This window comes from Rhinocladiella mackenziei (genome assembly GCF_000835555.1).
Source record: "Rhinocladiella mackenziei CBS 650.93 unplaced genomic scaffold supercont1.4, whole genome shotgun sequence".
Classification (NCBI taxonomy): Eukaryota; Fungi; Ascomycota; class Eurotiomycetes; order Chaetothyriales; family Herpotrichiellaceae; genus Rhinocladiella; species Rhinocladiella mackenziei.
The window spans coordinates 172,197-198,864 of NW_013550601.1; the positions used below are offsets into that span (position 1 = coordinate 172,197).

General features: G+C 49.7%; 13 protein-coding genes and 1 non-coding gene across 14 annotated transcripts; 5 read left to right on the top strand and 9 right to left on the bottom strand.

The window, feature by feature from the left end:
* Positions 1 to 277: 277 nt before the first annotated feature.
* On the bottom strand, positions 278 to 2,683 carry Z518_05197 (uncharacterized protein; the record flags this gene model as incomplete). The annotated part of the gene is made up of 1 exon (XM_013416012.1): positions 278 to 2,683. One exon carries the CDS (start codon positions 2,681 to 2,683, stop codon positions 278 to 280), a length of 2,406 nt encoding a protein of 801 aa, XP_013271466.1.
* A 364-nt stretch (positions 2,684 to 3,047) lies between these two features.
* Positions 3,048 to 4,205, top strand: Z518_05198 (pantoate-beta-alanine ligase; the record flags this gene model as incomplete). Its single annotated transcript, XM_013416013.1, has 1 exon — positions 3,048 to 4,205. One exon carries the CDS (start codon positions 3,048 to 3,050, stop codon positions 4,203 to 4,205), a length of 1,158 nt encoding a protein of 385 aa, XP_013271467.1.
* Positions 4,206 to 4,511: 306 nt separating this feature from the next.
* On the bottom strand, positions 4,512 to 5,756 carry Z518_05199 (uncharacterized protein; the record flags this gene model as incomplete). The annotated part of the gene is made up of 1 exon (XM_013416014.1): positions 4,512 to 5,756. One exon carries the CDS (start codon positions 5,754 to 5,756, stop codon positions 4,512 to 4,514), a length of 1,245 nt encoding a protein of 414 aa, XP_013271468.1.
* Positions 5,757 to 6,156: 400 nt separating this feature from the next.
* On the bottom strand, positions 6,157 to 6,240 carry Z518_05200. Its single transcript has one exon. It is a non-coding gene; the product is annotated as a tRNA-Thr (tRNA).
* A 3,008-nt stretch (positions 6,241 to 9,248) lies between these two features.
* Z518_05201 (uncharacterized protein) lies at positions 9,249 to 11,306 on the top strand (the record flags this gene model as incomplete). The annotated part of the gene is made up of 1 exon (XM_013416015.1): positions 9,249 to 11,306. One exon carries the CDS (start codon positions 9,249 to 9,251, stop codon positions 11,304 to 11,306), a length of 2,058 nt encoding a protein of 685 aa, XP_013271469.1.
* A 1,429-nt stretch (positions 11,307 to 12,735) lies between these two features.
* On the bottom strand, positions 12,736 to 13,037 carry Z518_05202 (uncharacterized protein; the record flags this gene model as incomplete). Its single annotated transcript, XM_013416016.1, has 2 exons — positions 12,736 to 12,911; positions 12,974 to 13,037. 2 exons carry the CDS (start codon positions 13,035 to 13,037, stop codon positions 12,736 to 12,738), a joined length of 240 nt encoding a protein of 79 aa, XP_013271470.1.
* Positions 13,038 to 14,260: 1,223 nt separating this feature from the next.
* Z518_05203 (uncharacterized protein) lies at positions 14,261 to 14,986 on the top strand (the record flags this gene model as incomplete). Its single annotated transcript, XM_013416017.1, has 1 exon — positions 14,261 to 14,986. The coding sequence occupies one exon, from the start codon at positions 14,261 to 14,263 to the stop codon at positions 14,984 to 14,986; it is 726 nt and encodes a 241-aa protein (XP_013271471.1).
* Positions 14,987 to 15,135: 149 nt separating this feature from the next.
* Positions 15,136 to 16,089, bottom strand: Z518_05204 (tRNA-intron endonuclease; the record flags this gene model as incomplete). The annotated part of the gene is made up of 1 exon (XM_013416018.1): positions 15,136 to 16,089. The coding sequence occupies one exon, from the start codon at positions 16,087 to 16,089 to the stop codon at positions 15,136 to 15,138; it is 954 nt and encodes a 317-aa protein (XP_013271472.1).
* A 938-nt stretch (positions 16,090 to 17,027) lies between these two features.
* Positions 17,028 to 18,303, bottom strand: Z518_05205 (uncharacterized protein; the record flags this gene model as incomplete). Its single annotated transcript, XM_013416019.1, has 2 exons — positions 17,028 to 17,752; positions 17,859 to 18,303. The coding sequence occupies 2 exons, from the start codon at positions 18,301 to 18,303 to the stop codon at positions 17,028 to 17,030; spliced, it is 1,170 nt and encodes a 389-aa protein (XP_013271473.1).
* Positions 18,304 to 18,504: 201 nt separating this feature from the next.
* On the top strand, positions 18,505 to 18,987 carry Z518_05206 (uncharacterized protein; the record flags this gene model as incomplete). The annotated part of the gene is made up of 2 exons (XM_013416020.1): positions 18,505 to 18,830; positions 18,882 to 18,987. The coding sequence occupies 2 exons, from the start codon at positions 18,505 to 18,507 to the stop codon at positions 18,985 to 18,987; spliced, it is 432 nt and encodes a 143-aa protein (XP_013271474.1).
* A 108-nt stretch (positions 18,988 to 19,095) lies between these two features.
* On the bottom strand, positions 19,096 to 20,113 carry Z518_05207 (uncharacterized protein; the record flags this gene model as incomplete). Its single annotated transcript, XM_013416021.1, has 2 exons — positions 19,096 to 20,017; positions 20,070 to 20,113. 2 exons carry the CDS (start codon positions 20,111 to 20,113, stop codon positions 19,096 to 19,098), a joined length of 966 nt encoding a protein of 321 aa, XP_013271475.1.
* A 430-nt stretch (positions 20,114 to 20,543) lies between these two features.
* Z518_05208 (uncharacterized protein) lies at positions 20,544 to 21,107 on the top strand (the record flags this gene model as incomplete). Its single annotated transcript, XM_013416022.1, has 1 exon — positions 20,544 to 21,107. One exon carries the CDS (start codon positions 20,544 to 20,546, stop codon positions 21,105 to 21,107), a length of 564 nt encoding a protein of 187 aa, XP_013271476.1.
* A 298-nt stretch (positions 21,108 to 21,405) lies between these two features.
* Z518_05209 (uncharacterized protein) lies at positions 21,406 to 22,197 on the bottom strand (the record flags this gene model as incomplete). The annotated part of the gene is made up of 2 exons (XM_013416023.1): positions 21,406 to 21,834; positions 22,042 to 22,197. 2 exons carry the CDS (start codon positions 22,195 to 22,197, stop codon positions 21,406 to 21,408), a joined length of 585 nt encoding a protein of 194 aa, XP_013271477.1.
* Positions 22,198 to 23,276: 1,079 nt separating this feature from the next.
* Z518_05210 (aldehyde dehydrogenase) lies at positions 23,277 to 24,826 on the bottom strand (the record flags this gene model as incomplete). Its single annotated transcript, XM_013416024.1, has 2 exons — positions 23,277 to 24,601; positions 24,661 to 24,826. The coding sequence occupies 2 exons, from the start codon at positions 24,824 to 24,826 to the stop codon at positions 23,277 to 23,279; spliced, it is 1,491 nt and encodes a 496-aa protein (XP_013271478.1).
* Positions 24,827 to 26,668: the final 1,842 nt, after the last annotated feature.

Sequence of the window (26,668 nt, forward strand, 5' to 3'; positions counted from 1 at the left end):
TCAGCGAAAGAACAAGCGAATAAATCTTGCGGCAGGCAGACAGACAAATTCGATAGGGTGCTTAAGCGGTCGCATGGCGAGGCTGGGAGGAATTTGCGCTCATAGTCCTTGAAGTCTAATAGAAAATTAAATTACAGTACTCAAAAGGGTATCCCGCGAGTGAACAGGACCTCTTCACAAGCAGCATCACTCTTTCACCTCAGTTGGGATTGTTCCAACCCTTTTCAGTCTCTTGAACTAGCGCGGACAGCTGCATTGGAGAAGATATTGCTATTTGCTAAGCGATATTGAACTCATCCGCACCACCCCCCATCATCATCTTGTTATTCTTCCGGATCCTGTCTCGCATTTTCTTCGCGGCCTCGTCGACGTTGCCTGTCATGTCAGGCTCTGGTCCACCGGCCTTCCCGTCCGTAGCAGTGCCACCGTCTGCGTCTCGATGATCGGCTCTACCATTCCGGCTCCGGCCGGAGTTCTTCCGCCCTTGTCCTACAACATTAACCCTGCCGGGCGGATCGCGTAGGCCAAAGCTCTTGGCCAGGTGCCCGAGGTGCAGGTCTTTAATGTCAAACCATTTCCGCTCGGCAGCGACGTGCGTGGCGTACGCGCGTATATGGCTTTGGAATGCCCGTTTTGCAAGTTCCTTTGTGGCTGGACTTGAGAGGATCCAACGCTCAATTTCTAGTTGGAAGTCGGTGGTGTGGACTTCCCAATTTCGGTCGGGATTCTGGTTCTTGGTTGGGATGACGCCAGAGGGAGGTGAGAAGCCCTTTTTCAGAACCTCGTCGGCGGAGGTCTGCGTGACGTTCCGGGATGTGTCGGAGGAGTTCTTGTATGAACTCTTCAGTACGGAGACGTAGCCTTCTTCCTTGCCAGGAAGGAGGAAGATGATGGCGCGTCCATCCCGACCCAAGCGGGCGGTACGGCCTATTCGGTGTAGATGATCGTCAGAACTGAAAGCGGGATCGTACTCGATTACTAGATCGAGGTTGAGCAGGTCGAGGCCTCGCGAGGCAACATCTGTGGCGATAAGGAGAGAAGGCGATGTGGTGTTGGCAAAATGTTTTACTATGCTGGTTCGCGTTGCTTGAGGGAGGGAGCCATGGAGTTTGTACAGGGTAATCTGATTGTTTGGGGACGAGAGAGTGGCGGATGGGGAGATTGAGTCAGCCTCAGGGGAAGTTATAGCAGACTTGGTGGACTCTTTGACGTACTCGACGTCGGAATCGGATACGTTGTCGTTCGCGGGCCGGTCTCCCTCTGACTCTGCCTCCGAAGCTCTAGTAAATGCTTTGAAATGAAACTCAACAGAGTCGGCACAAGAGACGAAAACGATAGCTTTCATAACAGACCCTTTCCTTGCAAAGGTTCGTTTTAGTAGTGCTGCCAGGGTCACCAGTCGTAATTTGGCTGCGACAATCAGGTAGGATTGTTTGAGCTGGGCGGGAGCAAGGAAAGCGGAATCTGTGCCATTGCCCTCGCCATCCATTCGGTTGTCGGTGCTGCTTGGGTCGCCTTTGATCAGAATAGCATCCTTGAGGCTTATTTCCCCTAATTTCTGGACATTCATCTTCAACGTCGCTGAGCAAAGGACCGTCGTTCGCCGATCAGGCAGTCCGGGTCTAGTACTCTTCCGCTTCGTTTGGTCCAGAGTCCTGACAATCTTCGTGATGTCTTGTTCGAAGCCCAAATCCATCAAGCGATCTCCTTCGTCGAGAATAAGCCACCGAACACTGCTCACATCAAGCACCTTCGTATGGTCAAGGTGGTCTACCAAACGACCGGGGGTCGCCACCAAGATATTCAACCCTTTACGGAGTCTCGCTTTTTCGGATTTCTTCTTTTCACCACCAATGACCGTTCCAGCAACAATGTAATGTGCACACCCAAGTAAGCGTTCAAGAACCACAGAGATCTGTTTGCACAATTCTCGTGTAGGAGCAAGGATAATTGCGAATAACCCTGAATCTCGATGTAATGACGAATCTTGAGTTGTCTCTTGTCGGTCTTTCCGCAGTTCGGACATCACCATGATTCGTTGTACAAGTGGGAGAAGATACGCGAGGGTCTTGCCCGAGCCCGTTTCGGATTGTATAAAGACATCACTGTCATCCTTCAACATCTGAGGCACCGCCGCCTTCTGGATTGCAGTCGGAAATTCGAGGTCCATCTTGGTCAAGAGTTGAGTGGCAACCGCTGGTGAGAGTCCCAGAGATGTGAATGTGTCTATGCCGTCTACAAGTGGTGCATTCGAGGGCGCTGCCGGTTCTTCTTCTCGAAGTGCATCTTTGGGCTCTTCGGCAGTCGTCCAAGGCTTGGGATTGTAGGTGAATAGAGAGGAGATAACTTCACGAGAGCCTGATACAGATTTCTGTCCACTCAGCCTCTGGTCTTGCGGACCACGCTTGCCCGCGACCTCGTCCGACTTGGATATATATCCATTTTCACGCCTCCTCTTGACCGGTCTCGAGTCCGGGAAATCCTCCGTCTTCTCGAGGTGATTCTTTGAGTGTCGTGGCAGTACAGGGACAGTGTTCGCACTCTCTCGTCTTCTCTGTCCGCCTCTTTGGGCAAACCGCTTCGCTCTCAAACGATCTTTCCACGACCCACCTTTGAACTTCTGGACACGGGAGGTGGGGTTCTCAGAGACCGCAAAATTCAGAAGCAGGCCATCATCTGCCATTGTAGGCAAAAGAGGGGATGAAATACAGCCAGCCCTCGGTCTGGGTGGTGTGAAGGCCTGCACAATCTAAGACAAAGGTCGACGACGGGGAAAATTATGCGCAGTTTCGTACAATTTTTTTTCTTTTTGGAAGTGGAAATGCGAAGCAGCTTCTCCGATTGGAAGTACCCACGCAGAGCATCAGCCGCTCTATTCCCCGACCCCGGCTTCCAGCCTTCTACACACCACGCCGCACTTTCTATCATGAACACTTTGACTCACCTTCGCACGGCGGTGAGCTCAAGGCGTTCAAAATGAAGCTGTTGCCTACCCCGCCGACATCTCACCTCGCTTTACGAGCCTTGATTCCACGAAATTTGCAGCCATGGAAACCGCATTGAGAGCGTGCCGCATACCAACCCTGGGAAAGTCAGTGTGGCGGCAACAACTAGCCCTATCACCATGGACAAAAAGGCTACGAACTTTGCAGAATATTCGATGGAGTTCGAGTTCGAGTATTCCAGCAGCACCCTTCCCCGTCTTCCGCGATGTGCCACCGCTACGAGAGTTGCGCAAGAAAATGTTCAGGGAGGGAAGGGAAGTAGGCTTCGTTGCAACGATGGGGGCACTACATGAGGGCCACCTCTCGCTAGTGAGACATGCTTTGAGAGAGAACACAGATGTGTTTGTCTCCATCTTCGTCAACCCTACACAATTTGCTGCTCATGAGGATCTTGATTCATACCCTCAAACATGGGAAGAAGACGTGAGGAAATTGCAGCAAGTGCAAGATGAACATGCCGCCTCGTCAGGGCCGAACAAAGACTCTACAATTCGGGGTATTTTTGCACCCACCGTCAAGGTCATGTACCCGACCCTACCACCCACGTCGGACATGGCAGGAGACGGCTCATTCGTCACGATCACTCCTTTGGGAAATCAACTTGAAGGAAAATCTCGTCCGATCTTCTTCCGAGGTGTTGCAACCGTGTGCGCTAAATTGTTCAATATTGTTCAAGCAGATCGAGTCTACTTCGGCCAGAAAGATATCCAGCAATCTGTCTTGATCAAACGTATGGTAAAAGATTTTCACATTCCCACCGAAGTACGAGTGATTCCGACTAGCAGAGATCCAGACGGGTTGGCCATGAGCAGTCGGAATACGTATCTAGGGGAACGACGAAGAAAGGACGTCGTCGTGCTATCCCGGGCTCTTTTTGCTGCTCAAAATCTCTACAAGGTCGGTGAATTATCAGTGAAGAAGATCAGAGATGCGGCGTACGAAGTTTTCGCCCAACAATCAAGGACAAAAAGAAAAGACGGTAGACTTGGGGGAAGTGCGCGCTTGGAGATTGACTACATTGCATTGAGCGATCCTGATAATATGACGATGCTTGAGGACAAACAAAAGATCAATCCGAGACGCGGGGCGATATTGAGTGCTGCAATGATTGTCTGGCCCGTTGACAATCCCAATACCAACGAGGAGCTGAATCAAAGAAGTGTGAGGCTCATTGACAATGTCATTCTCGAGCCACGTTAAGTTGTGCCGAAGGCTAAGAAAGAAGCCAACCGAGAAGATTACCTTGATAGGATTGAGGATTCTGTGGACAAAAACAAAATCTAGAACCTTTGGTCTATGAAAAGGCGCAAAAAGAAAAAAAAAAAAAAAAAAAAAAGGAGAAGGAAGGGGGGGAGGAGAGAGGAATAACAGGTTTCGGAACAGATAGCGAAAGACGAGCATTATGACCTTCAGCACAGTTTACCAGGCCAGGAGCTACACAAGGATAAAGAGAGAGGAAGATGAAACTTCAAAAACTATATCAATAAAGTGGTACAATCTAATGGATCAATAAATGTCCCATAATGATATTTTGCCGTCTTTGCCGCCGGCTGCTAACCAGTGGGTGGAGCGGGCCTTCTCCTCGCGTTGACGCTTAATTGCAATGAGGGCGTTATGTGGCTGTATCAATTCAGTAGAAGTATGAGATGGTGAATCAGATCCTGGCTCCGGGTCGCCAGTGCGTGAATGGACATCTGCGAATGCTGTGGCATAACATCCTACTTTGTGCCACTTCAAGACGGCTAGCTGGTTCATAGTTTTCGAAGAGTAAACACGCACACGCCCGTCCCATCCGGCCGTGGCAAAGATCTTGCCGTCGCAACGGATGCTCAGGCCCTGTTGGCCGGCGTGTTTTGTTTTCATGGCCCTTTCCGGTTGAACTTCACTCTGAGTCTCAGATGGATTCTCCGAGAGCAGCAAAGGGTATTTAGCAATCGTGGCATCAGCGCTTGAGGAGATGAAATGCTCCTTGGAAGGAAGGATGTCGACAGAAAGAACTGGCTGTGTATGCGGCTTGCCAGCCATCAGCTTTTGCCATTGTCCATTAGCTCCGAGGTCTCCTTGGTGGATATGAACCATCACCCGACCATCCTCATAGCCTGACACCAGGACGAGTCTCGAGGAACTGGTCTCATGAAACAAAGAGACCGCCATGACCATACCGGACGTGGTGTTTTTATCAGCGTGTATTTGGGACACACGACGCTCCGACGGGAGCTGGAAGATGTCGATGCCGCCTGAATCTAGTCCATTGGGCGAAGCGACCAATTGTGGTGTCGGCTCTTTGATTGCTGGCTGTTGCGCATCCTCGTCGCAAAGCGAAAAGGCACAGAAGTTGAGGGCGTTTACAGAACACGAGTGCAATAGCCATGGCTGCGTTTGATCTGGAAGAGCACCATCCGCAGGTAACTTTGTGCTGAGGCCAGCAAAGTCCTCAGATTGGACTTTCCAGACTCGCAGTTTATGATCTCTTCCATGACTAGCAAGCCACATCAATGAAAGTTTTATCAAGAAAGAAACATCCACGCACCTGACCAGTCTCTCGTCCGTCCAGTGCTTGATTTGCATGACTCCGCCAACGTGCGCTTTCCAGGTTGCGGCTGGACGTTTGGAGGAAAGGCTCCATATCACTATCCAGCCTTCACTGTCGCCTGATACAAGATACGTGTTGCCTGCGTACAAGTGGAGAGCGTGGATTGGGGACTCATGGCCTCGAAGGACGTAAGATGGTACCGCAGGTTCTTGTTCCATGATCTTCTCGTCAGATTTAATATTTTGGGGTCGACGAGAACGGCATCCGAGTCGAATATGAGTCCAAAAATCTGCCACTTAATTCAGTCCAGTGGATTGCTCGACATTCGCAGAATGGAGGCTCCCATTAGGACATTTTCTCACGGAATACTCACGGCCTCATCAGCGCCTATCTTTTCGAAAGAGAGTTGACGCATTTCACATATCACATATCAGGGGATGTCTTATTCAAATGCGCTGCACGAAATGAAGATGAAAACAGATGCTTGCCCAAATCGGTTCACGTGAGTTCCCGGCTAGGCAACATTTGGCCTGTGACGCCGCACACACTGCCACTTTTGGGAGCCCAAAAACCAAGGGGCGCTGCGCAAGAAGACAAAAAGAAAGCAACATTTGCGCATTGCTCACTATCGGATTCGAACCGATGATCTTGTCATCATGAAAATCATACGAGTGACACGCCTTACCCCTGGGCCACTGTGGATACGTGAGAATACTGCCGACATATGCATGAGGTAGGATACATACAGCGAGCATTATTTCTGCGGCATAAATCACGCAAATTTTCGCGTTCTTTTTATATATATAATATTATCAAACTACACTTTTCCCTGTCCCTACTTGATGATGCCCAATATAGTCCTACTATTTCCGGATGTCACGTTTACCATAAGGTTATCACATTGCATGAGAGGTTTGACGTACAATGTCTCACACATGTCATTTCATGAGGCTCAAGCGAGAACAATATCCTAGTCTGCGTCATCTTTACCCGCTACAGCCTGAAGAGTTCAACGGTTGTTAGGCTACCCACTCTTAACCAGTGTGAGGATTAAGATTCCGTTCATAGATGAGATTCGACAAGTTTCAACTGCAGAAGGCGATTCGCTCGAGAGGGCGAAAGAGCTGGGGTAGAATCCTCCAGCTGGGAAAAGTTTTGCGCTGAACAGGGATTGGAGAAGGAAGAAAACTGTCTCCACCATGGTATCAGAAGTCACTAGGACATGAGACCTTAGTGCTGTGAAGCTCGAACCACCATCAGTCGCATAGAGATGACCATGGGCGCCAGCTGCCACGTGGTTCAAGCCACATCCAAAGTCCTTTTCGTATCTCGAAGCGAACACAAAGTCGCTTTAAAGCAGGGGTAGGCGGGAAATCGCCCAGAGAGGAAGACAGACATAAACGAAGTGACCGAGAATGGTAGGTCCAAACCGCTCAGATACCCCAAGAACAGCCTAAGGCGAGTCCAGGCCGGGCCGAATGTTGGCTCTTTTGTACGCTGGTAACAACGCCGACAGGTCACAACTACGTATGAGCCCACCCAGAGCTGAGGGATTTTGATGCGTTACTACAAGCGAGTCTGAAAAAGGGCAACAGTTTATGCGGGAGGGGATCCCCAAGCGAAGAGAGATTCCAATCCCAGAATGTGCTGAAATCACCATTTGACCATTTGCAGGGACTATCCCGACTAGGACGTGGGATGTACCAAACGCGAGAATGAATCAAAGCTCTGCGTCCTGATGGAGACGAAAGGCTTTGGTTATCGCAGGCCACAGCGCTCGGGAAGAGAAAGAGATGGCCGGTGATGAGATGATTGACAGCTGGTGGTGGGACTGATGGGACGGGGAGAATGCTCTTTTGGAACTGGTAAGATGGAGAGGCGATCGAGTGACCAAAAAAGAAAGAGAAAACGTCAACAGATCAAAATTGCCGACAGGCCACAGTAACACCGGGATGAAGACAGCACGACAGGCCCATCTTGGCGATTGCCGGAGTATCAATCGAGCAGGAAAGTACAAATCATCCAGCCCCCCTAGCAGCAGTTTGTCTCCTCCGCGGCACACTCCAGACCAAACCCAGGGCATCAAAGATGGAATCATGGAAGATACCATCTAACCCCCCTGGTCAATCAATATGGTATGTGGAATGTTGCTTGTACTCCCAAATTGTGTTGATCGCTCAGTCCGCCCTGCTCATCGCCAGCGGCAGTACGTAAAGCAGGTCGGATGGAAGGGTTTACCTTGCTCCAAGATTTGATTGTTGATGAGTCCATCAGGCTGGCAGTCGTCCACTAGCAATGCTCAACCGACCCTGCGCCATGTATCTCTCAACTGGAACTCCAGCAGAAAGGTACCTGCTAGCGACATCCTAGTACCCATAGCAGTTTAGTGGTCAGCCCCTCCGGGGTCTTGTGCTTTAGCCTTTAGGCTCCCTCCGCGCCTCTAACGAGCGTCTGAAGTTTCTCCCCCGGCTGAAACCACTTGCGATTGTCCAGTAGACGGCCAGAAGAGGTTCTAAGTTTTCGGCCATCTCCCTTGACTTCTCGATGCGGTGGCGGACTTGTCATTTGCGCAGCAATAGTCCCCTGACATCTTCTGGCGATCACACCAATCACCTCTGATCCTAGCTACGTCTCCTCCATTGCTTTTAAGGTTTCTCGACAGTCTCAGTCAAGCTGATCTAGCATCACAGTCAGGAAGCCACACTTTATCCCTCTGCGAGCCAGACTCCTGGAACGTCGGGATCGACCAGCAGTCCACCTCGATCAAGATGCCGCTGAACTCAAATCCCTTCCATGCCAGGCCTCCCTCGTCCACCTCGTCTTTTCTTTCATAATTCCCCATACCCGCCGACTCAACTTTCCCCCACCGTCGTTGCATTTCATATTGCAAACCTTTCTGACCTGATCGTTCTCCCTCAGCATCCTCTGCCAGCCTCGTCACCATACCGTCGAGCCCCAACCTGTAAAGGTACGCCGAGAGTGTTTATCAGTGTCTGTCATGCTTTCCAAAATGGCCGCAGGGCATTTGTAGGTGGAGGGAGAAAATGTCGTCATTTATTGCAGGAGGCTGCTTGTGCAACACGCTTGCATGTCCTGCAACCCCAGTCGCAGTTTGAACCCCTTGAAGCTGCGACACACATGTTCTTGGGGCAAGTCTTGCCTAACACCTCGCAAAAATTACAACAGTTTTGCACAGAATGTCTATGCGATCGATCTCAGAACGCCACAGTTGTGTTTGCAAGGACTTCTTATGCATTATGTGTCTGGTACATTGCGCATACTAATTCTGGTCCAACAGGTATCCCGCAAACAGTCCTGAAAACCCCCTCGCGAGACCAGTCCATCCTCGACTCTCCTTTACATCGCTGCACCTGAAAAACGCTTCTGTGCAAAGAGCACCCGAAATCCTCTCCATCCCCAGAGAGGGGACCTCTCTTTCAGACCCAACCGGCCATGATCTTCCCGTAAAGAAATTCAAGCTGGCGCAAAACCATCCTTCCACATACCCGCCTGCTGCGGCTCTTCCTCTGTCGAGTAGCGATTCTCTCCTCGCCTCTACAACGGCACCTACGCAAACTACTCCCCCACAATCGTCGTGGCACTCTGAACTACCTCGAAAGCAGGATTCCGAAAAGATATTTCACTCTAGGCCTACACTCTTGACCCCGCCCTACGCAGCCGCAGATGCGGTGATCAATGAGCCGACTTCCATGACCCGGGACTCGTCGACCAAATCGACACCCACTGGCCGAACCTTGCAAAACAGCCCTCTTTCGATGACTGAGCCTGAGGCTCCTCCTCCTCAGGCTAGACCGGACAATGTCCCAGCGACAAAGCCGAAACGAGTCAGGACCGGATGTCTTACTTGCCGAGAACGACACCTCAAATGTGATGAGGGTCTTCCACATTGTCAGAACTGCAAAAAGTCCAATCGCAAATGCAAACGTGGTGTACGATTGAACTTTATCGATATCCAATGCGAGAAACCGCCTTATTTACTTCCTCCGACCCACGATTGGAGAATCGCATTTCAAGATGATTCTCGTGAAATTGCCTCCGAATACAAGGGTGGTTTGGAGAGATACCATCCACTCGAACCCGAACCCAAACGACAGAGATTGGACGTGACGGACATGAACTACGACTATGGTCAAATCGACGTGCCAATCATTCCACATCAACCACTTCCACCTCAACAGTCTTATCCCAGTTCTTATGCTGAATCATCCCAGGCAATGTACGCCAGTGCAACTAGTCAAGGCTACGACGAAGCTGCGAGTGCAATGGCTTCCTACTCCGAGCCATCTCAAAGTTTGAGACAGTCTTACGAACCACCGATGCTGGTACCCGCCGAACAGGATCAAACACCTGTCTATCTGGATGACCGGAACGAGGTATTATACATGCAGGTCTTCGTAGAAGAAGTGGGGCTGTGGATGGACTCGATGGATTCCCAAAAACATTTTTCTCGCCTTATTCCGTTCCAAGCTCTGCGGGAGCCCATGCTGAAGTACGCGTTGCTAGCGTGTGGTGTTCGCCACCTGACCCTAGTGAACTCGGTCTATCCAGAAGAGCATGCATTGAATTATTACAACAACGCCACACAACTGCTGCTAAAGTCTCTTCAAAATCCAGATAGAGACAGTGTCCTCTGCGCCACCGCAGCCACCATTCTCAATGTCTATGAAGTTATGTCCGAGAAAGCCCTACAACGAATGAATCACATTGCTGGTGCCCGAGCCTTGATCAAAGAATGTCGATGGGATGCCACGGCAACTGGCATCGGAGCTGCCTGTTTTTGGCTGAATGTCGGACTCGAGCTGTTCAGCTGCCTCCACTTCAACTGGGGCGTCGCTTGGGATCCTGATACTTGGGGCATTGACATGACGATGAATCCTCAGCATGTCGGCGGAAATGAAGAGGACTGGACACACAAAATGTTGTGGATTCTATCGAAGATCACGAATTTTCGGTCGACGGCACAGCCACGGTTTCAAGACGCCAGTGTTCATGCGGAACAGGTCCGCTTACATCAGAGACATCAACAATGGCTGGGACTGAAACAATTTTGTGATCGTTGGCACCGTTGTGTCCCGCCAACAATGCATGCCATGGCCTATGTCCCAACATACATGACATCGTCAAAAAGTGCTTTTCCCGAAGTTTGGCTCATCAAGAGGACGACAATCGTGGCAAGGCTCTTCTACCATACTGCCATGGCGTTACTCGGATCCGTCCATCCATTAGCCGGCATCCAACCCCAGACAGCTGATGAAATGCGGGAAATGAGAGTCTATCATTCTAGACTGATATGTGGCATAGTCGCCCATGTCAAGGACAGGGGTGTGGCCTCGGCTTCTATTCGATGTCTCGCTGTGGCAGGAGAAAACCTTACGGTCCGACGAGAACAAGAAGAAGTTTTACAAATTTTCGACCGGATAAAGAAAGAAACCGGCTGGCGGGTCACATTCATCCATGACGACCTTAAAGAAAAATGGGGCTGGAATAGCAATGCTCCCGAGTACGACAACGGGAGCACCACATCTACATACTATTCTTCCTCGACTTCATCTGCACCCCCGGCACCACCAACTGGTCTATCTCCTCGTCCCAAATATCCAGGCGGGATTGTCAATCCTTTGTACAAAAATGCGGACTTTTCAGCCCAAAACCCGCCTTATCAAGGAAATTACGTCCCTCCTACACCTGGACATATTATGCACAACACAACGCAGATGTATGGATTTTCTGGCATTACGGCCATATGATCTGATTCAAAGGCGGTGATCCGAAGGAACAGGACACCAGGCTTCTCGTATACAATCCACGAAGCTACCTCACCATAGCATGATGATGGCGTTGGAGGTTTACCTTCTGATTTCAATGAGATGGCGGACTATTGATGTGTCTTTTTTTTTTCTTTTTTCTTTTTCTTTCTCTCTCTTTTTTTTCCCTTCCCAACTTCAACTAAGGCTGGTACGGGTATTTTGATGGCGTTGTGATGGGGCCAGGTAGTGGTGTGTTAAACCGGCCGCAAGAAAACGGGTATGGTTTGTTTGAATATGGGATTCAGTAAGACAGGACCAGCAGTCCCGGCAAAGCTAGCAATAATGATTTGTTCATAAAAAGCAGGATGCCATGGAAGAGAAAACAGGACATGGATATCCCTGGATTCAGGGACAGATGGAGACCAAGTTGTGTGGGGGGTCTACGTAGACATGGACGAATGAAATTCGACGACCCTTGTGAATATGTACATGGATCCAATCAGGTATCCTGTTATCGACAGTATCATTAATTTAATCATGCCAGGAGATGGTGGAGATTTTGTGACATGAAACATAAATTAATACTTCGCAACAAGGCTGTTAAGGCTGCCAAGGCTGTCATGCACGATTACATGTTTTCATTTGCGTCTGAGAGCTGCAGGATGCTTGACATATAACTGCGTGTCTCTTGTTTACCCTCGGGACATACATATCCGGGGAAAAGTTGAGCGACGAACTGCTGCCTGACTGCCTGCCTGCGATCTAGATGTTCGACTAGCATCCCTGATGTGTTGTCTTGCTGGATATGGCTGGCTCGGTAGAGATATCGTAAAAGCACTGCCTAGTAAAACGAACGAGGCTGAGGCTGATTCCAGGGAGAATTCGCCGGAGCTGAATGCGCCCGTGACATGAGGAGGATGCCACGCTGTCACAACATTGTTTCGATTTCAATAGAAGCAGTACTGGTAATACACTGAGGCTGAAAATATCTAGGGGCGCAGGTGGGTTGGGGCTTGCAGTACGTGCACCTGGTTCTTTCTGAATGCCCGCCAGAGGCGGGGCAACATACAAGTAGGCGGAACATCACTCGTAAGTACTATGTGTTTCAGTGGAGTCGTTTCCAAATTCAGCCTTGTCAAACTAAGTAAGGCTAACTAGTTAGCCAGCGAGTTCTTGATGCGTTTCTTCCCTTGATTGATACATCCCACCTGCCTGCCTTGCAGATGGCCGAACAAAGGTTCATTGTTTCGATCCACAGTCCACAATCCACAATCCAGACGCACTCCAGACTGCTAAAGAGTGAGCTTCGCCACCTGCCATCCACATGTCTGAACTAAATTGGCTTAGACCTTGGCTGAGATATATCCCATAGCCCATCCCTAGTGGGCCCCCCTTCTCCCTCTCCTTCTTGTTTTTCTTCCCCATTTGTCTAAGGATTTAGATTTTGCTTTGTTGTCGATGTGTTCTTCCCTGCTTTGCTCTGTTCATCATTCACTTCGCTGTCGAGTTCGGAGCCGGGGTTGTTGCTTATGGACCAAATCTCTTCCTCGTCGTTTGTGTCCTTGTCGTGTTCGTTGCGAGTCCAGAACAAGTCACCGAAATTTCCTGTGATGGCACTTCAGTTGGCCACCAGCGTTCTGACTCTGGCATAGAAGATTACAACGTACCATTCTCAGTGATCAATGCTATGTATCCATCAGGCTGTCTAGGAAGCTCCAGAGCAGCAGCCATAATCAGTGCACCAAACAACGGAGAGTTCCAGTATTTTCTTTTTGTCTGTTGGCTTAGACTAGGCTTTTGAGAGTCATGGTAGAGGGTGTGTTTGCACATCAGTCTCGAGAGAAAATGAGGTGTGTTGAAGTTGATATAAATGGGTTCGGCATGGAGTGCAGACAACAGTGACTTTGTGGCGACATGCTTACAGCGTGGCGGACATGAAGTACGTCGATCTTGTGGTGTTGTGCGACGAAGTTGCGTTTTGCACCTTTGTAGGCTTCTCTGTCCATCCGCTGGGGTCCCCTTCTCGCCGGAAACGTCGGACTCCAGCGTGATGAAAGGGAACTTGCTTGGTGCATCAAGCAGGGGTTCGTCTTGTACGATGACATGAACGGATCAGCTTCCTGAGAGGGGTGCTGCGCGGTCCAATGTTCCAAGAAACATGATTGATCAACGCGAGCATCATGCGGGATTAGCATGGCGCAGCAGCTCATGTGCATGCTTGATTGAACTGTGATTGCTCAATGTGGCTTCTTCCACAAAGTGTTTGAGATGATCAATTGTTCTTACCGAGTTCGAAGACCATTAAGGAGGAATTTCTGCGTGGGTGGACATCATACCCATTGACAGCAGGCAGGTGAACGTAGCGATGATCCACCCATTTTCCCGTCTGCCGCATCACACAGCACACTTTTTGATTTAGCAAGCACTTGGAGATTTGTGGACAATTCAACTTTCGGGCAGATGGAACTCCTGTGCCAGATCGGATTCGCCATTGGTTTCTTTGGTTGTTGTCAGTCGCATAATCCGCTCGACTGCCCGGCGATGACCAAAGGAGGACAAAATACGCGTAATATCGCGTCTGGGAGAAGGTGCGAGGTCTTTCTGCATATCATTATAGCTGATTAAGTCCTCATTACACAGCTCTCTGACAGGGAACTTCCCATGTAATAGCAGGCAGGTGGTGTTGTCATGGCAAGGCTGGTACATGGGCACCTGACCACCTGTGATCGGCAAACCTGCCTTTGCAATAACTTGCTGAACTATCGATCGATGCATCAAAATTCTCTTGCTATTTTTTGGCGTATCGTCACCCTAACTAAAATAGCGAGGAAACGTTTTTAGCGGATTGAATCTTTTTCAGACCGGTCGCGTGTCTTCATGTTGACGCCTGTCGGCTTCCACCTTGAAGGTTCGTTCCATCAAGGTGAGTCCCTCAAGGCATACCGTCCTGCGCCATGACGTCTTCACCTCGCAATGTCCCAAACACAGCAGTCTCACATCCTGCACACTCTCTTCTGAATCGCGCTCATTCCTCTGACACCGCCGACCGCATCTTTACCGACAAAATCAAGAACAAACCTCTTCTCCTCCAACCGACCGTCTCTACGGACAAACGAGCATTGCGCCGACATATACGTCTTCGCAAGAAGGAATACTACTTCCGGAAACGAAAACCGAGACCTCTTAGTGCCAAAGAGAAGCGGGAGCTGGGCGTGTTCAAGCTCAAGAGAGAAGAGATCAAGTATGAAATATACAAGAACTTGCATGAGATGTGGAAGAGCTATATGCTCGAAGTGCTGGGCTATATGAAAGACGGACAGATCGTGGACACAAGCGTATCGAAAGAAATCACACCCCAGGGCCATGGAAGCCTTCTCGCCAGCGCGGATTTTCACGGCGCGGAGATCGAAGTGGCCCGATGCTCGGACACGAGCAAAGTTGGCATCAAGGGGATTGTGGTCCGAGATACAAAGTTCACCTTTGTGGTGGTCACGGCGAAGGATGAGGCGAAGACACTTCCGAAGAAGGATACCGTGTTCAGATATGAAATTCCCATCCCTAGTGGAAGTAAAGACGAGTCAAAAAACCTGAAATTCGAGTTACACGGAAATCAATTCGAATTTAGACCGGCGGAGAGGGCGAACAGGAAATTCAAATGGAAGGTCATGGATTATCTGTGACTTTCCGAAGCAGAGATCCGACTATCACACCTTTTTACCACAGCTGAGACTGCAAAGCACGGTCACCAGGGAAATACTGAGCTACGGGAGACCCACGCTCTTCTCGGGACCGCGATTGTTTCCGGGAACGACGCCATGGCCATATACAATCACATCGCGGCCCACTCGACACTGAAGGTTCGAACATCTCCCGTTGGACTTGCACCGCCGAGCAGGAAACTTTTCTTCACCCCTGTACCAAGTCTCCCTCCACCCACAATATTCATCAGGTCAATTTCTTCATCCCATTGAACTCCTACCGCGAGGAAGTGGGAGTGAAATCTAAGAGGATCACCGGGATAGACGGTGTATTGACAACCAAATCGCAGCCCAGATGTCATGAAGAAACCTCTGTCATGAAGATATCTGTACAAAGGGTATGAACTCGGCAGGTCGTTTATATTTGGCACGGAATTCGATGGGGGGGTCGGAAGAAGAAGACGAGATGTCGCGGGCGTTACTTGAAACTTGCTCGACCCGCCAGTCTGGGGTAGAATTTGGACTGGTGGATCGGAAGACAGAGTTGCTCCCTCCTCAACACTCGTACTTTCTCCTGGAGCAGACCTCATATTTTCATCATCGTTGAAATCCAGTAGATCACTATTTTCCTGGTATGGAGTTGACGAGGAGGCCTCGGCTGAGTTCTGGGATCGCTTGTGCAATGCACGTTTCCGTAACTGCGACTTTTCCCGGGCTCGGAGCTCCTCGAATTGTCTGGACTGTTTCCGTAGTCTTGCAAGATAATCAGCGCGCTTCGCTGCGTCGGCAAAATGAATCGCCTGATCATGGAGTCGTGCGTCGTCTACAATGAAGCCAATGCCCTTTTCAACAAGGAACTGGGCATCTTCAGGCATAATTTCCACTGGAACACCAAGGAACAGATTCTGAGAGGGACTCAGTGGAAGCGTTCCAATAGTAACGCCACAAATTCGGTGTTCTCGACGAAGATAGGTGGCTGTCTTGATATCGAAAAGTAAATATCTTCCCCCAACCAAGGAAACGGCGACTGGAAGTTCGGGTTTGTGATCAAACCCAAGATCAGAGGAAAGATCCACGGGATCCATGGTGAAAAATTGCAGTCTGTCGAAGAGACCATTTAGATTAGTACATGTCTCAAGCAGAGGATTGAAGATGGCGTATGTGGCATCGGGGACAGTCATATTTCAACAACTTTTGATTCAATCACATGCTTCGAAAAGTTCCTCAGTGGATTGACAGATATGAAAATTGGTGTAATCTTCCGAATTTGGAGTCCAGGATATTGGACAGAAGAACTCACCAGACCTAACGACAACACTTGTGCCTGATGATGAGATGGGCGTGCGTAATGAGTTTGTCACTTATTCAGCAACAGGGACAAGTCCGGATGTACGAAGCCCGATAAACGAAGACTAGAAAAATCAAAGAGTGAGTGGCTTGAAGACCATCCTTCAAGCAGAGAAGGAAGACTACATCATCTTTTGGAATTTGATTGAGAAAATGGAAAATGAAGTTTGAACTGGAAGTTGACTCCCAAAAAGTTTCAAAGCTTGAAAGACTTCAGGCTTGGCGTCGCATCAACTCATTTGGGATCAACTTTTCTGATTTGGATTGACTCGTTTGAAGTTCATCGATTCCTTCTTTACAGTCGCTTCTAACGAGAGCTGAGGCCCGTCATCCTATCCTAGCCCTCTCCCAAATGGGGGTCTTGTGGCTTCTGGCTCTACTCTTCTTCGTGCCTATCATATTCTTTCTTGGTATATCTCATGCTGCTTTCTGAATCATCACAAATTCTGACCGCTTCAATAGCCTTTCTCGCCCTTTCTTCATGTCTAGGTGACAGATTCCGCGCAAGGCTCTCAGGATGCAGTATAAATCCTCGTGATGCATCATACGACCACACCTATTTCCGGACTATGGCCAACACTGGCCCATCTGCTTCGGAACACATCGAGATGGAGACCATGCTCAATGAACGAGGCCGTCATCTTCATGACGATTCCTAAGCCTTCATTTGAATACCCTAGAATTCCACTTCTAATTTCTTTCCTCTCTGCTCCGACCCAGATGCCTGCTGAGCTTCTGTATCACCTCCAATTGGCGGTAGATTGAATGGTTTGATGGTGAACTTTCTCCTGCTTAAAGTAAACGTCCAATCATTTTCCGAAGTCCCAATTCCGCAGCCACGATCATGCAGCATTGGCAATCGATGGACTTGCAGTAGCCCTTGAGGCGGCTCTTCCGTTGTTCCAGCAGGACCACGAGATATTTGCGTGTCCCCGTCTGCCGAATGAGGGAATGGACAGAGCTCGAGAACAGCATCATTCAGCAGCTCAATCCACCTTACCAGACCAGAGGATCGGGGGTATAGAGATAGTGGGAGAGAAATCATTGCTGTAACTCGATCAGGGTACGAGGCAAAGAGAGCGCGAAGTCCATGCATCAATTGAAGAACATATTGTGGTTGGCTCGAATGTGGAGGATAGTAAGCTGGGGAAAGCATCGATGGGATGACAATACGATGGATTGTATTTGGAGCTGAGTTGGCAAAAACCCCGTTCAATCGGTCAAGTGCTGGAGCAAAAGGCGATTGGGTCGGGTCCGTTCCCAACCGGAGGAAGTTTAATCTGGACGAGGCTGGATGCACCAGTCTCTTTGTCAAGTCGAAGGTGTGACAAAAGGCGATGGGTGCTGTTCGTCCTGGCTCTTGGCCTTGGCCTTGTAGGGTTGACACTGCCTGTGACCGTTCTGCAGAAGAGCGAAAATGTCAGTGGGATTGCGAAGACAGAACTGCAAATTGTTCCCAAATCAATCGCATTGGGTCTAGCTATGCTACGAGGACGAGTTTGCCCACCTCTTGCATTCGCGTTTGCGCCAAATGGTCCCAAGCTCTCATATCTCCACGCAATCTTCATCTTTTCCGTGCTTTCAACAGGCTCTTCCTTCTTCTCAGATTCTCCCACCGCTCCAGGAAGTTCGCGACCCCAGTGTTCTGCCAATCCAATGACGTGGACATGGTGACCTTGTAGAAGTCCTTCCGCAGCGTAACATCTTAGAAGTGCACCCGTATAGTCTGTCGTACCGCTCTCTTCGAATAGTACAGAGCATCCAAGAACTAGGCCGGAGTGTCCAGCAAGGAGGGAGTCAAGGCTTGAAATCCCCGTGGATGTTGTTAAGCGCCCATCCACAGGCGACGGTCGTACTCCTGGCAGTTGACTTCGTTCTTCGAGGTTCATTTGTGGCGTTCCTTCGAGTCGCACAGAGCCTGTGAGGCCTACATTGCGCTTTCGGAAGGACATCGATGTAGTGTTAAGTGTTGGACCCGTGATGTGTACTCAAAGAGGGGGAGGGGACAAAATTTCCAAGGTTAAAGGCAAGGAAGGCTTCAGCGAATCAAACAGACCCAATGTGCCAAAATTTTATTCCCTGCGCAGAGTACATTTTATTCTGTAGATCTCATTAATTCCAGACTCACAAGACATTATCTGGTCGCTGTCAAGATGTCCGAAAATATTCTCTTCGAAAACAGCTTCAAAATTACCGACATCAACAGCACAAAATATGACAGAGTATCCCGCATCAAAGCCTTTAGCGAAGGCGGCCAGGAAATTCTTCTCACCCTCGACGTTAATACCGAACTCTACCCTCTGAATGTCGATGACCGTATGACTGTCGCTCTGGCGCTGTCACTGAACCTGGACGGCAGCAAGGACGATGGGAAAGGCTGGAGGGAAGTTGGAAGAGGAGAACAGACACTAGCAGACGAATTCGACTATGTATGCCACGGAAAAATCTACAGATTTGAAGAAGGCAATGGAGAGAACATGTGAGTTGCACAAACAATGTCTTGGTTCACCCAAACTGATGTCCTTCTCAGCAAGGTTTACGTGTCCTTCGGTGGTCTCCTGCTCTACATGGACGGGCCATATGCCCTTCTTAACGCCCTGAGAATTGACCATGTGTACTTGTTGATGAAGAAATAAACTTGGCCGGTTCAACCTTTTGAGGGAATGCATTCTGGGAGGCCCAAAAACAAAAGTTCATTTCAGCGAAGGCGTTTCAGGAATTGTGGTGGCTATTCCTTGAGAACATCAAGGAGTTGGGAATTCCAACTTTCGATGGAGTCTTGCGACAATCTCGACATAATCAGGCTCATTCTCGGGTGTCAAAATCCCATGCCTGACGAAGAATTCCAACAACAAGTGAGCACAATTCGGCTTGAATTTTCCTGCAGCCATTGCATTCTGAACTTCCTCCACCGTCAAAAGCTGAAAATCGATGGCTTCGTCGTCGCCAGGCTTCGGTATGACATCCGCCGGCATTTTGAGGTCGTATACGTATTGACACTCCGGTTGACAGAGTCCTGTTTCGCCTCCAGCTCTAGAGTCTCGGACATGAAAGTAGGTCAAAGTTCCACAGGCTTGGGCCGAACGAACCACATCCGCGGGTAGTGAAGCTTCCTCTTCTGCTTCTCTCTCCAAACATTCGAAGGGCTTTTCTCCAGCACTCAAGCCTCCAGCAACGGTGTTATCCATCATACCCGGATAGGTCTGCTTGATCAAGGCCCGTCGAGGGGCCCAGATTTTCATACCCTGATCCGTCATTACATAGCCAGTCATATGAACTCCATACGTGACTACTCCGAAAAGAGGGGTTGCTGAACGTTCCATGTTCAACAGAAGCTCCTTTTTCGGTCCATATATGTGGTAAAGCTCGTTGCGCCAACCGTCCAGCACCTTGAAGATCTTCTTCTCCCTAAGACTCTGGAGGTATTCTGCTAGAATCTTATTGCGTGCGCCGAAATTCTTAATTGGTCCTCCGTTATCATCTCGGGGTTGGAAAGTCAGGCTTCTCCGCTGTTTATCGAGGTTCCAATGTATACTGGGCGGCATTTGCTCAGCAATCTTGCACGGCGTATACCCTAGACATGCTTTGCATCCTTCTAGTAGGAAAACATAATATCTGTCCATTGTTGCGATGAATGCTGCCGGGTCGTCCGAGGCGTAAGGGAAGCTTTCCAGTTAGCGGTTGAGACCTGGAAGGCACCCAGCCTCAGTTGACTTACTTGTCGCATTCATTGACCAAGTCCAGGTTTGTTTTTTGCGCCATTTCCAAAAACACACAAACCTGATCAAGGTGTCTCAACGCTCATTTCTATTCACCTATTTGACAGAATTGTCCAAGTCTACCTCGGGGAGGTGGACGGGTACTAGAAATACGGATCGGTAAATACTTTGTTCCGACAGCCTGATGGCTTGGCACGATTTGCGTCATGTTCATCCCTTTGCATGATTGCCATGCTCCAAGAGCTCCTTTGAATATATGACAGGATGAAGCAGCTGTACTCCTCAAGTAGTTTCCAGTGCCCTTTGAAATGACACCTTTGCTCCAGTCCTCCAACGTTCGTACGGCGCCCTAGCGACGGCAAAGCTCCACAGCCACCAATCGACTGAGTCAGCAGATCGATCTTCGCGTCAAACATCCAGGGTGAGAACAAAAAGACATAAGTATCTTTAAGAAAAAAGAAAAAAAAAAAAAAATGTTTGGAGTCTTCATCCCTGCCCGCCCGGTGATCCCAGAGATGGGCACCGTATCAACAAACCAATTCGCCGTCTCCTTCCCTGCGACACCACAGCTCCACAATGTTGGCATCTTCATGCACCCAAACAAACTACTTCCCCCCGATACCGCAGCCGGAGTGTACATGCAACTTCCAGGAGAAGCAGGCTTCAAGTTTCTGGGCGCTATTGGCAACGAGAAACCCTCGGCCTTGTTCAGAGTAAATCTCCCAGACAATTTGACAGCCGGCGATGTGAATCTCGGTATCTCCGTCGAACCGGCGTCGAATATCCAGGCGCAAATGGCGCAGCTTCAACAGACACCATCGACCTCCAACGCCGTGGCCAAGAGACCTCCCGATACTAGAGTACTGGCTCAACGTATCATCAAGGACGCGTTCAACTTTCTCGCCAGCTTTGCCGGGAATACGGTGAATGGGATCGAAGTGGTGCCATTGAAGAGTTTCCAGGATTGGTGGACCAAATTTGAGAGGAAGATTCAAATTGATCCAGGTTTCTTGGAGAGGGAAGATGAATGGAAATGACCATGACCATGACCATGACCATGAGCGGGGTTAGGCGTTTTCTAGCGTTTCAAATGAAATGTTGGGCTGACTGCATATCGAATCTTGATGCTCACCAAGCATCAGATACTCCCACGTTCACCTGTTGAGAAAACATTGAACCATTGCGTCAAATAGAAAGCTGACATATACTAGGAACTACCGTTTCTATGCCTTTACACCCACCAGATGCGGTCGAGGCAAACTCCATATCAAATCCCACGTTAATCCGGCATTGAATCTGACGTCTGACGCTCCCCGCCCCCTCCCAACAATCTTCTCACCAATGCATCGACATAATCTCCTCCTTGGACCAGAACTTCCTCATATTCTCAGCGCTCAGCATACGGACTTCATCATCTAAATGAGCCCAAAGCACTTCACCAAACGAATCCATAATCTCCTTCAATTCGGGCATTCTTAGCTCCCGTTCCCCGGACCGACAAGCGTCAAGGTACGCCTCTAACTTTTCGATACCCTCGTGGATCTGTTCGTGCTGCGTGATGAGGTGATCGTGCGGTGCGAACGCGGGCATGCGTTCTGCAAGATCGGGGAATACATGCTGCTCTTCGATCGTGTGGTGCATGGTCAAACCGTGGCAGAAGTGCAGGCCCTGGGAGATGAAACTCCGAATCGACATGCCTGCCGGTCGTGATCCGGACGTGCACGTCTTGTACAGCATGTTCCAGGTATATCGGAAATGATTGTGCTGGAAAGAAGGGGGAAAAAATTAGCGCTGGCTTACGACGAGGAAGGAAAGGAGAAGTCGAAGGCGACACGATGCTCATTCTTGTCAAGTATGACTCGTGTTGTGGAATTGCCACGGATATCAGAAACGAACAACCAACAAACAGCGTCAACAACGGAAACATGCAAAATACAAATTTAAAAGAGCTCAAAAGGGAGAATAACATACATAAGCATCCATCATGACAGCAAGTCGATTGTACACCCTGAAATCCTCAGCGGAGAGCTTGGGCAACTCGGGCTCATTTTGTTCCGTTGCCGGAGCAGCATTCTGTCCGAGTGATGTAGGAGGGGCCGGAGGCACAGCGTCTTCAGACGACGCCATATTGAAGATCCGACGAGGAGGAATTTGATCTCGGGACGGTTGAAGAGGCTGAAGCTCGGGCTCTGAAGATTGTCGGGATCTCGTCGATGTTGATACCGAGACAGAATTGATGCCAGTGCTTGGTTTTATCGAAAAGGAAGTCGAAGGGTGGTGGTAGGCTGCAAACTCCTTTGCCTTGTGAAAAGTTCCTGTCCAGGCTCCACACAATTTGTTTCTTGCGATATTAGTACTCGCGGTATTTAATTGCAGAAGGATCGCAAGCATGAGAAAGATCAGGCTCAGAAGGACCAGGACCCAGCACCGCATACGCTCCGGCCGAGAGTCTTAATTGTCGACGTCGGGTTCCTCTCCTGAGTGCTGATGTCACGAACAGAACAGGAGATGCTCGAAATGAACAATTGGTACCGTAGTGTGGACAGGTCCTTTGTATTTCTGTGGCACTGCGCCTCTATGCAAAACGGAATATCAGGTACTCAGGCGCCGACCACCAGGAGCTATCTGGGGGTAAGTCATGTGATCGTGACTTCTCGGTCGAGACTTGTGATGAAATGTCTCGATAGGTACCGTGACGAAGATGATACGAGTGAAATTTGAAGGTTCCAAGCTCTCTCGGACGAGAAAGATATTAGGATGCTTCGTTTACTAGACCAGTGTATAATACTCGCGCAGTAACCCGGAATGAGCTTTCTCTCATGGCGACAAAGTTGCGAGGTCATACACGTCACAGGGGAGAGGGTCTAGCAAGCTACAACAGTATTCACCGCGAAGCACAAGGGACCATGAGTACATTGCTTGCTTCATGTTTCATGTGATTTCTGTTCTGGTATCTTTCATTTCCTTCTTAACATGTACATGAATTTGACAGACCAGAATGCGCTGAACTAGGACGCCTAAACAAGTTCATTGCCCATGCCCAGCTTTAACCTGGAATGCAAAGACAAGAGTTTTCGTTTTACATCCTTGGGGGCTTTGGTTTGGTTGTGTCCTCAATATATTTATCCTTTTTGGGGCCCCACCTCCCCATTTTCACTACTTTCACACACCACCCCACCACCACCACCAACCTAAGGACCTCGCATCTAGCCAAAGAGGGCACTTCCGAGTCGGATACGGACGGATTTGATCTGTGTATAGTTGCCCAAGGCATACTTGCCGAGTTCACGGCCAATTCCAGACTCCTTGAAACCACCGAAAGGCACTTGGTGGTTGAGCATGTTGTAGTTGTTAACCCAGACAGTACCCGCTTTGAGGGCATTGGAAACACGAATGGCAGTGTTGAGGTTGGTGGTGTGGACAGCAGCTGCAAGACCATAGGTGGTCTCATTGCCAGCCTTAATGACCTCCTCCTCAGTGTCGAATTTGCTGATGGCACAAACGGGGCCGAAGATTTCTTCTTGCATGATCTTCATGTCCTCGGTGACGTTGGAGAAGATCGTGGGTTGAATGAAGTAACCCTCGTCACCATGGCGCTCACCACCAGTCTCAACCTTAGCACCGGCCTCCTTACCAGACTGAATATAGTTCATGATGCGGTCAAATTGAAGCTTGCTGACTTGTGGGCCTTGGAAGGTATCTTGTTTGAACGGGTCGCCGACGACGTTCTTGGCTGTCCGGGCCTTGAATGCCTCAATAAACTTGTCGTAGATGCCAGATTGCACGTAGATACGAGAGCCAGCACAGCAGCATTGGCCATGGTTAAAGAAGATACCGAAGTTGACCCAGGAGATGGCGTCCTCAATGTTGGCGTCATTGAAGACAATGTTGGGCGACTTGCCTCCAAGCTCGAGGGTGACCTTCTTCAGGTTGGATTTGGCAGCCGCTTGGAGGATAGTTCGGCCGACAACAGTCGAGCCAGTGAAGGCGACCTTGTCGACGTCCATATGAGAAGCAATCGCGGCACCAGCGGTTTTGCCGAAACCAGAAAGGATGTTGACGACGCCAGCGGGAATACCGGCCTTCTCACAAAGAGTGGCCGCAAATAGACCAGAGAGCGGAGTTTGTTCTGCGGTCTTCAAGACAACAGTGTTACCGGTAGCCAAAGCTGGTCCGATCTTCCAGGCCCACATGAGTAGAGGGAAGTTCCATGGGATGATCTGACCGCACACGCCCACAGCCTCGTGTCGTGTGTAGTTGAAGGTCTCTGGGTCCGTGTCGATGGTCTTGCCGTGGATCTTGTCCGCCCATCCACCATAGTATCTGAGACAGCCAGAGGAGAGCTGGACGTCGACCTTGGCCATGGAGAGGGCCTTGCCGTTGTCCAGCGACTCGATAGCAGCGAGAGTATCAGAATATTCATCGAAGAGGTCGGCAAGTTTGGTCAGCATCGCTCCTCGGACGGAGGGGAGTGTCTGGCTCCAGACACCATTGAAGGCCTTGCGAGCAGCCTTGACGGCAATGTCGACATCTAGGGAACAAGATCGTTAGCTTCCCGACGGCACAAATACAATACCCCTGGCGACTCACCCTCTGGACCAGCTTCGTAGACGGCGATAATGGGCTTCTCGTTGGTGGGGTTGATGGTCTCGAAAGTCTTGCCCTCAACACCTTTCACCCACTTGCCATCAATGTACAGGCCGAGCGGTTGCTCGTATGTGATGCTGGGGGTCTCGATCTTGGCGGTCAAAGACATGATTGAGGTATCTGATATGAAATGGGACTTTTTAGGACTTTTTGACAGGGGTATCACAGGAAAAAATGAACGTCGTCCGGATTTAATAGACAAAAGAAAGAGGAGCAGACGATCAACCGAGGGCAACCTTGATCTTATGTGAAATCATCGATGCGCGGGGAAGGTCCGGTATGAACGAAATGATATCCGCAAGAAAAACTCGCTTTCCTATGGACCGAGCCACTGAGCAAGGGGCTGAAGTCATGTTCAATAGGCCGAACGGCAGCTGCAGGAGGCGCAGGTGGGGTGGAGGGAGACGCCGAAATTCCATCATGCTTTTGGGCTCGATCGGAACCCCCTGGTATCAACTGCGGGGTTTAAGGATGGTAGGAAGGTCAGACAACGTTGTCAGTTGGACCAAAGGAGGGCACAACGAGTGCGGTTCGAAGGTTGGCTGCGGCTAGAGGATGAGCATTGTCTGGATTGGGTGTAGATGACACATGAACTGGGGAACGGAGATGAGGCGGATGACGACGATGTTTGATAGGGTGGGTTATGCTGTGGCAATGAATGAGGGGTTGGTTGTGTTTCTTCCCAATGTCCGTTTGGTATCGTATGCACCCGTGCATGGATGCTACCGCCGGTCGGCCGCGATCGGATGCTATGACTGGTTCGGGGGAAAATTAAACATTTCACAAGAGCTTGGAAGGGCAGCTGTTGCAGAGCCAAAATTTGGAGGACGTTTGAGATTTGTCAGGATATCGAGGACGTACGGAGTGAAAGTCCAAACACCCAGAGGCGCGGTCGAACGGTTCAAGTCTCCGGATTGGGTTAAATGTTTCGAAACTGCCGCTAGTGGTCATTAGGTCGATGGATCTCTTGTGACCAGCCTGCACCGAAATGTACCGATGGCTGATAACTAATCCAGAATCCCGTCATGCTTTTGACTCGGTAGAACGGTAGGGGGAGAAAGTCAGGATTCCGTGACTGATAGAGTTTGGGCGAGTTCGGCCACATGGAGAGGATTGCATTGTTGCATATTAGACGGAGAGGGACTCATCGATGGATGATTATGAAGGACAAGGTTGGAAAATGGAAGGGTAGCTGGAAGAGGCAAAGAGCTAGCTAAACAAAGTCCCAAAAAGTTTGCGAAAGCAAAACGAGGGGCAGATGGCGGACTCGAGGACTCGGGTTGCGGCCGAGCGCTCTTTCCATATTGGGGCTTCCGGCGGAACCCAATCTCTCAGTCTCGGTCTAATCTGAATTCTCAGTCTTCAGCCTGCTTTGGCGAACTTGTCCCTTCCGGGCCAATTACCCCCGGAGTGCATTTGCTGCATGCGAGATCTCAGCGGAAGCGGGAGTTGCTAGACTACGCCGATTGAGCAATCGATATACGGATTGGACAGAGGCGCCAATAGAAAATCAGTCAACAGTTATCGGGTACGGTCACGTGTTATTTTCCTCGAGTTAGAAAACAAGAATATATTTTGCACCCAAGGCTTGGCATTTGGCTGTCATGGTCAAAAAGCTAGGAGGTTGCCTTTGAGCCTTGGGCGTCGCTTCACACTCCCACTTGTTCATGTGTGCCTTGCTCGGAATTTCGGGTCGTTCTTCGTACTCGTGCGTGTAAACTACGACTGCTACGGAATGTTAAGCAATGGAGAAGACACTTGAGGGAAGCAATTCTGCAGAGACTTCTCCACCCGGAGTTGGCGGCGTGAGATTACACCGTGGCAAGATATGCGAAGTTTCGGGCTTGTCTGGTAACCAACTTTTTTGCTTCTGGGAGGATTTTTTTTTTTTTGGGTATATACAAGTGGGGGAGTTGAGTGTATTTTGTTTGTGCGGGGAGGGTCCCAGAGC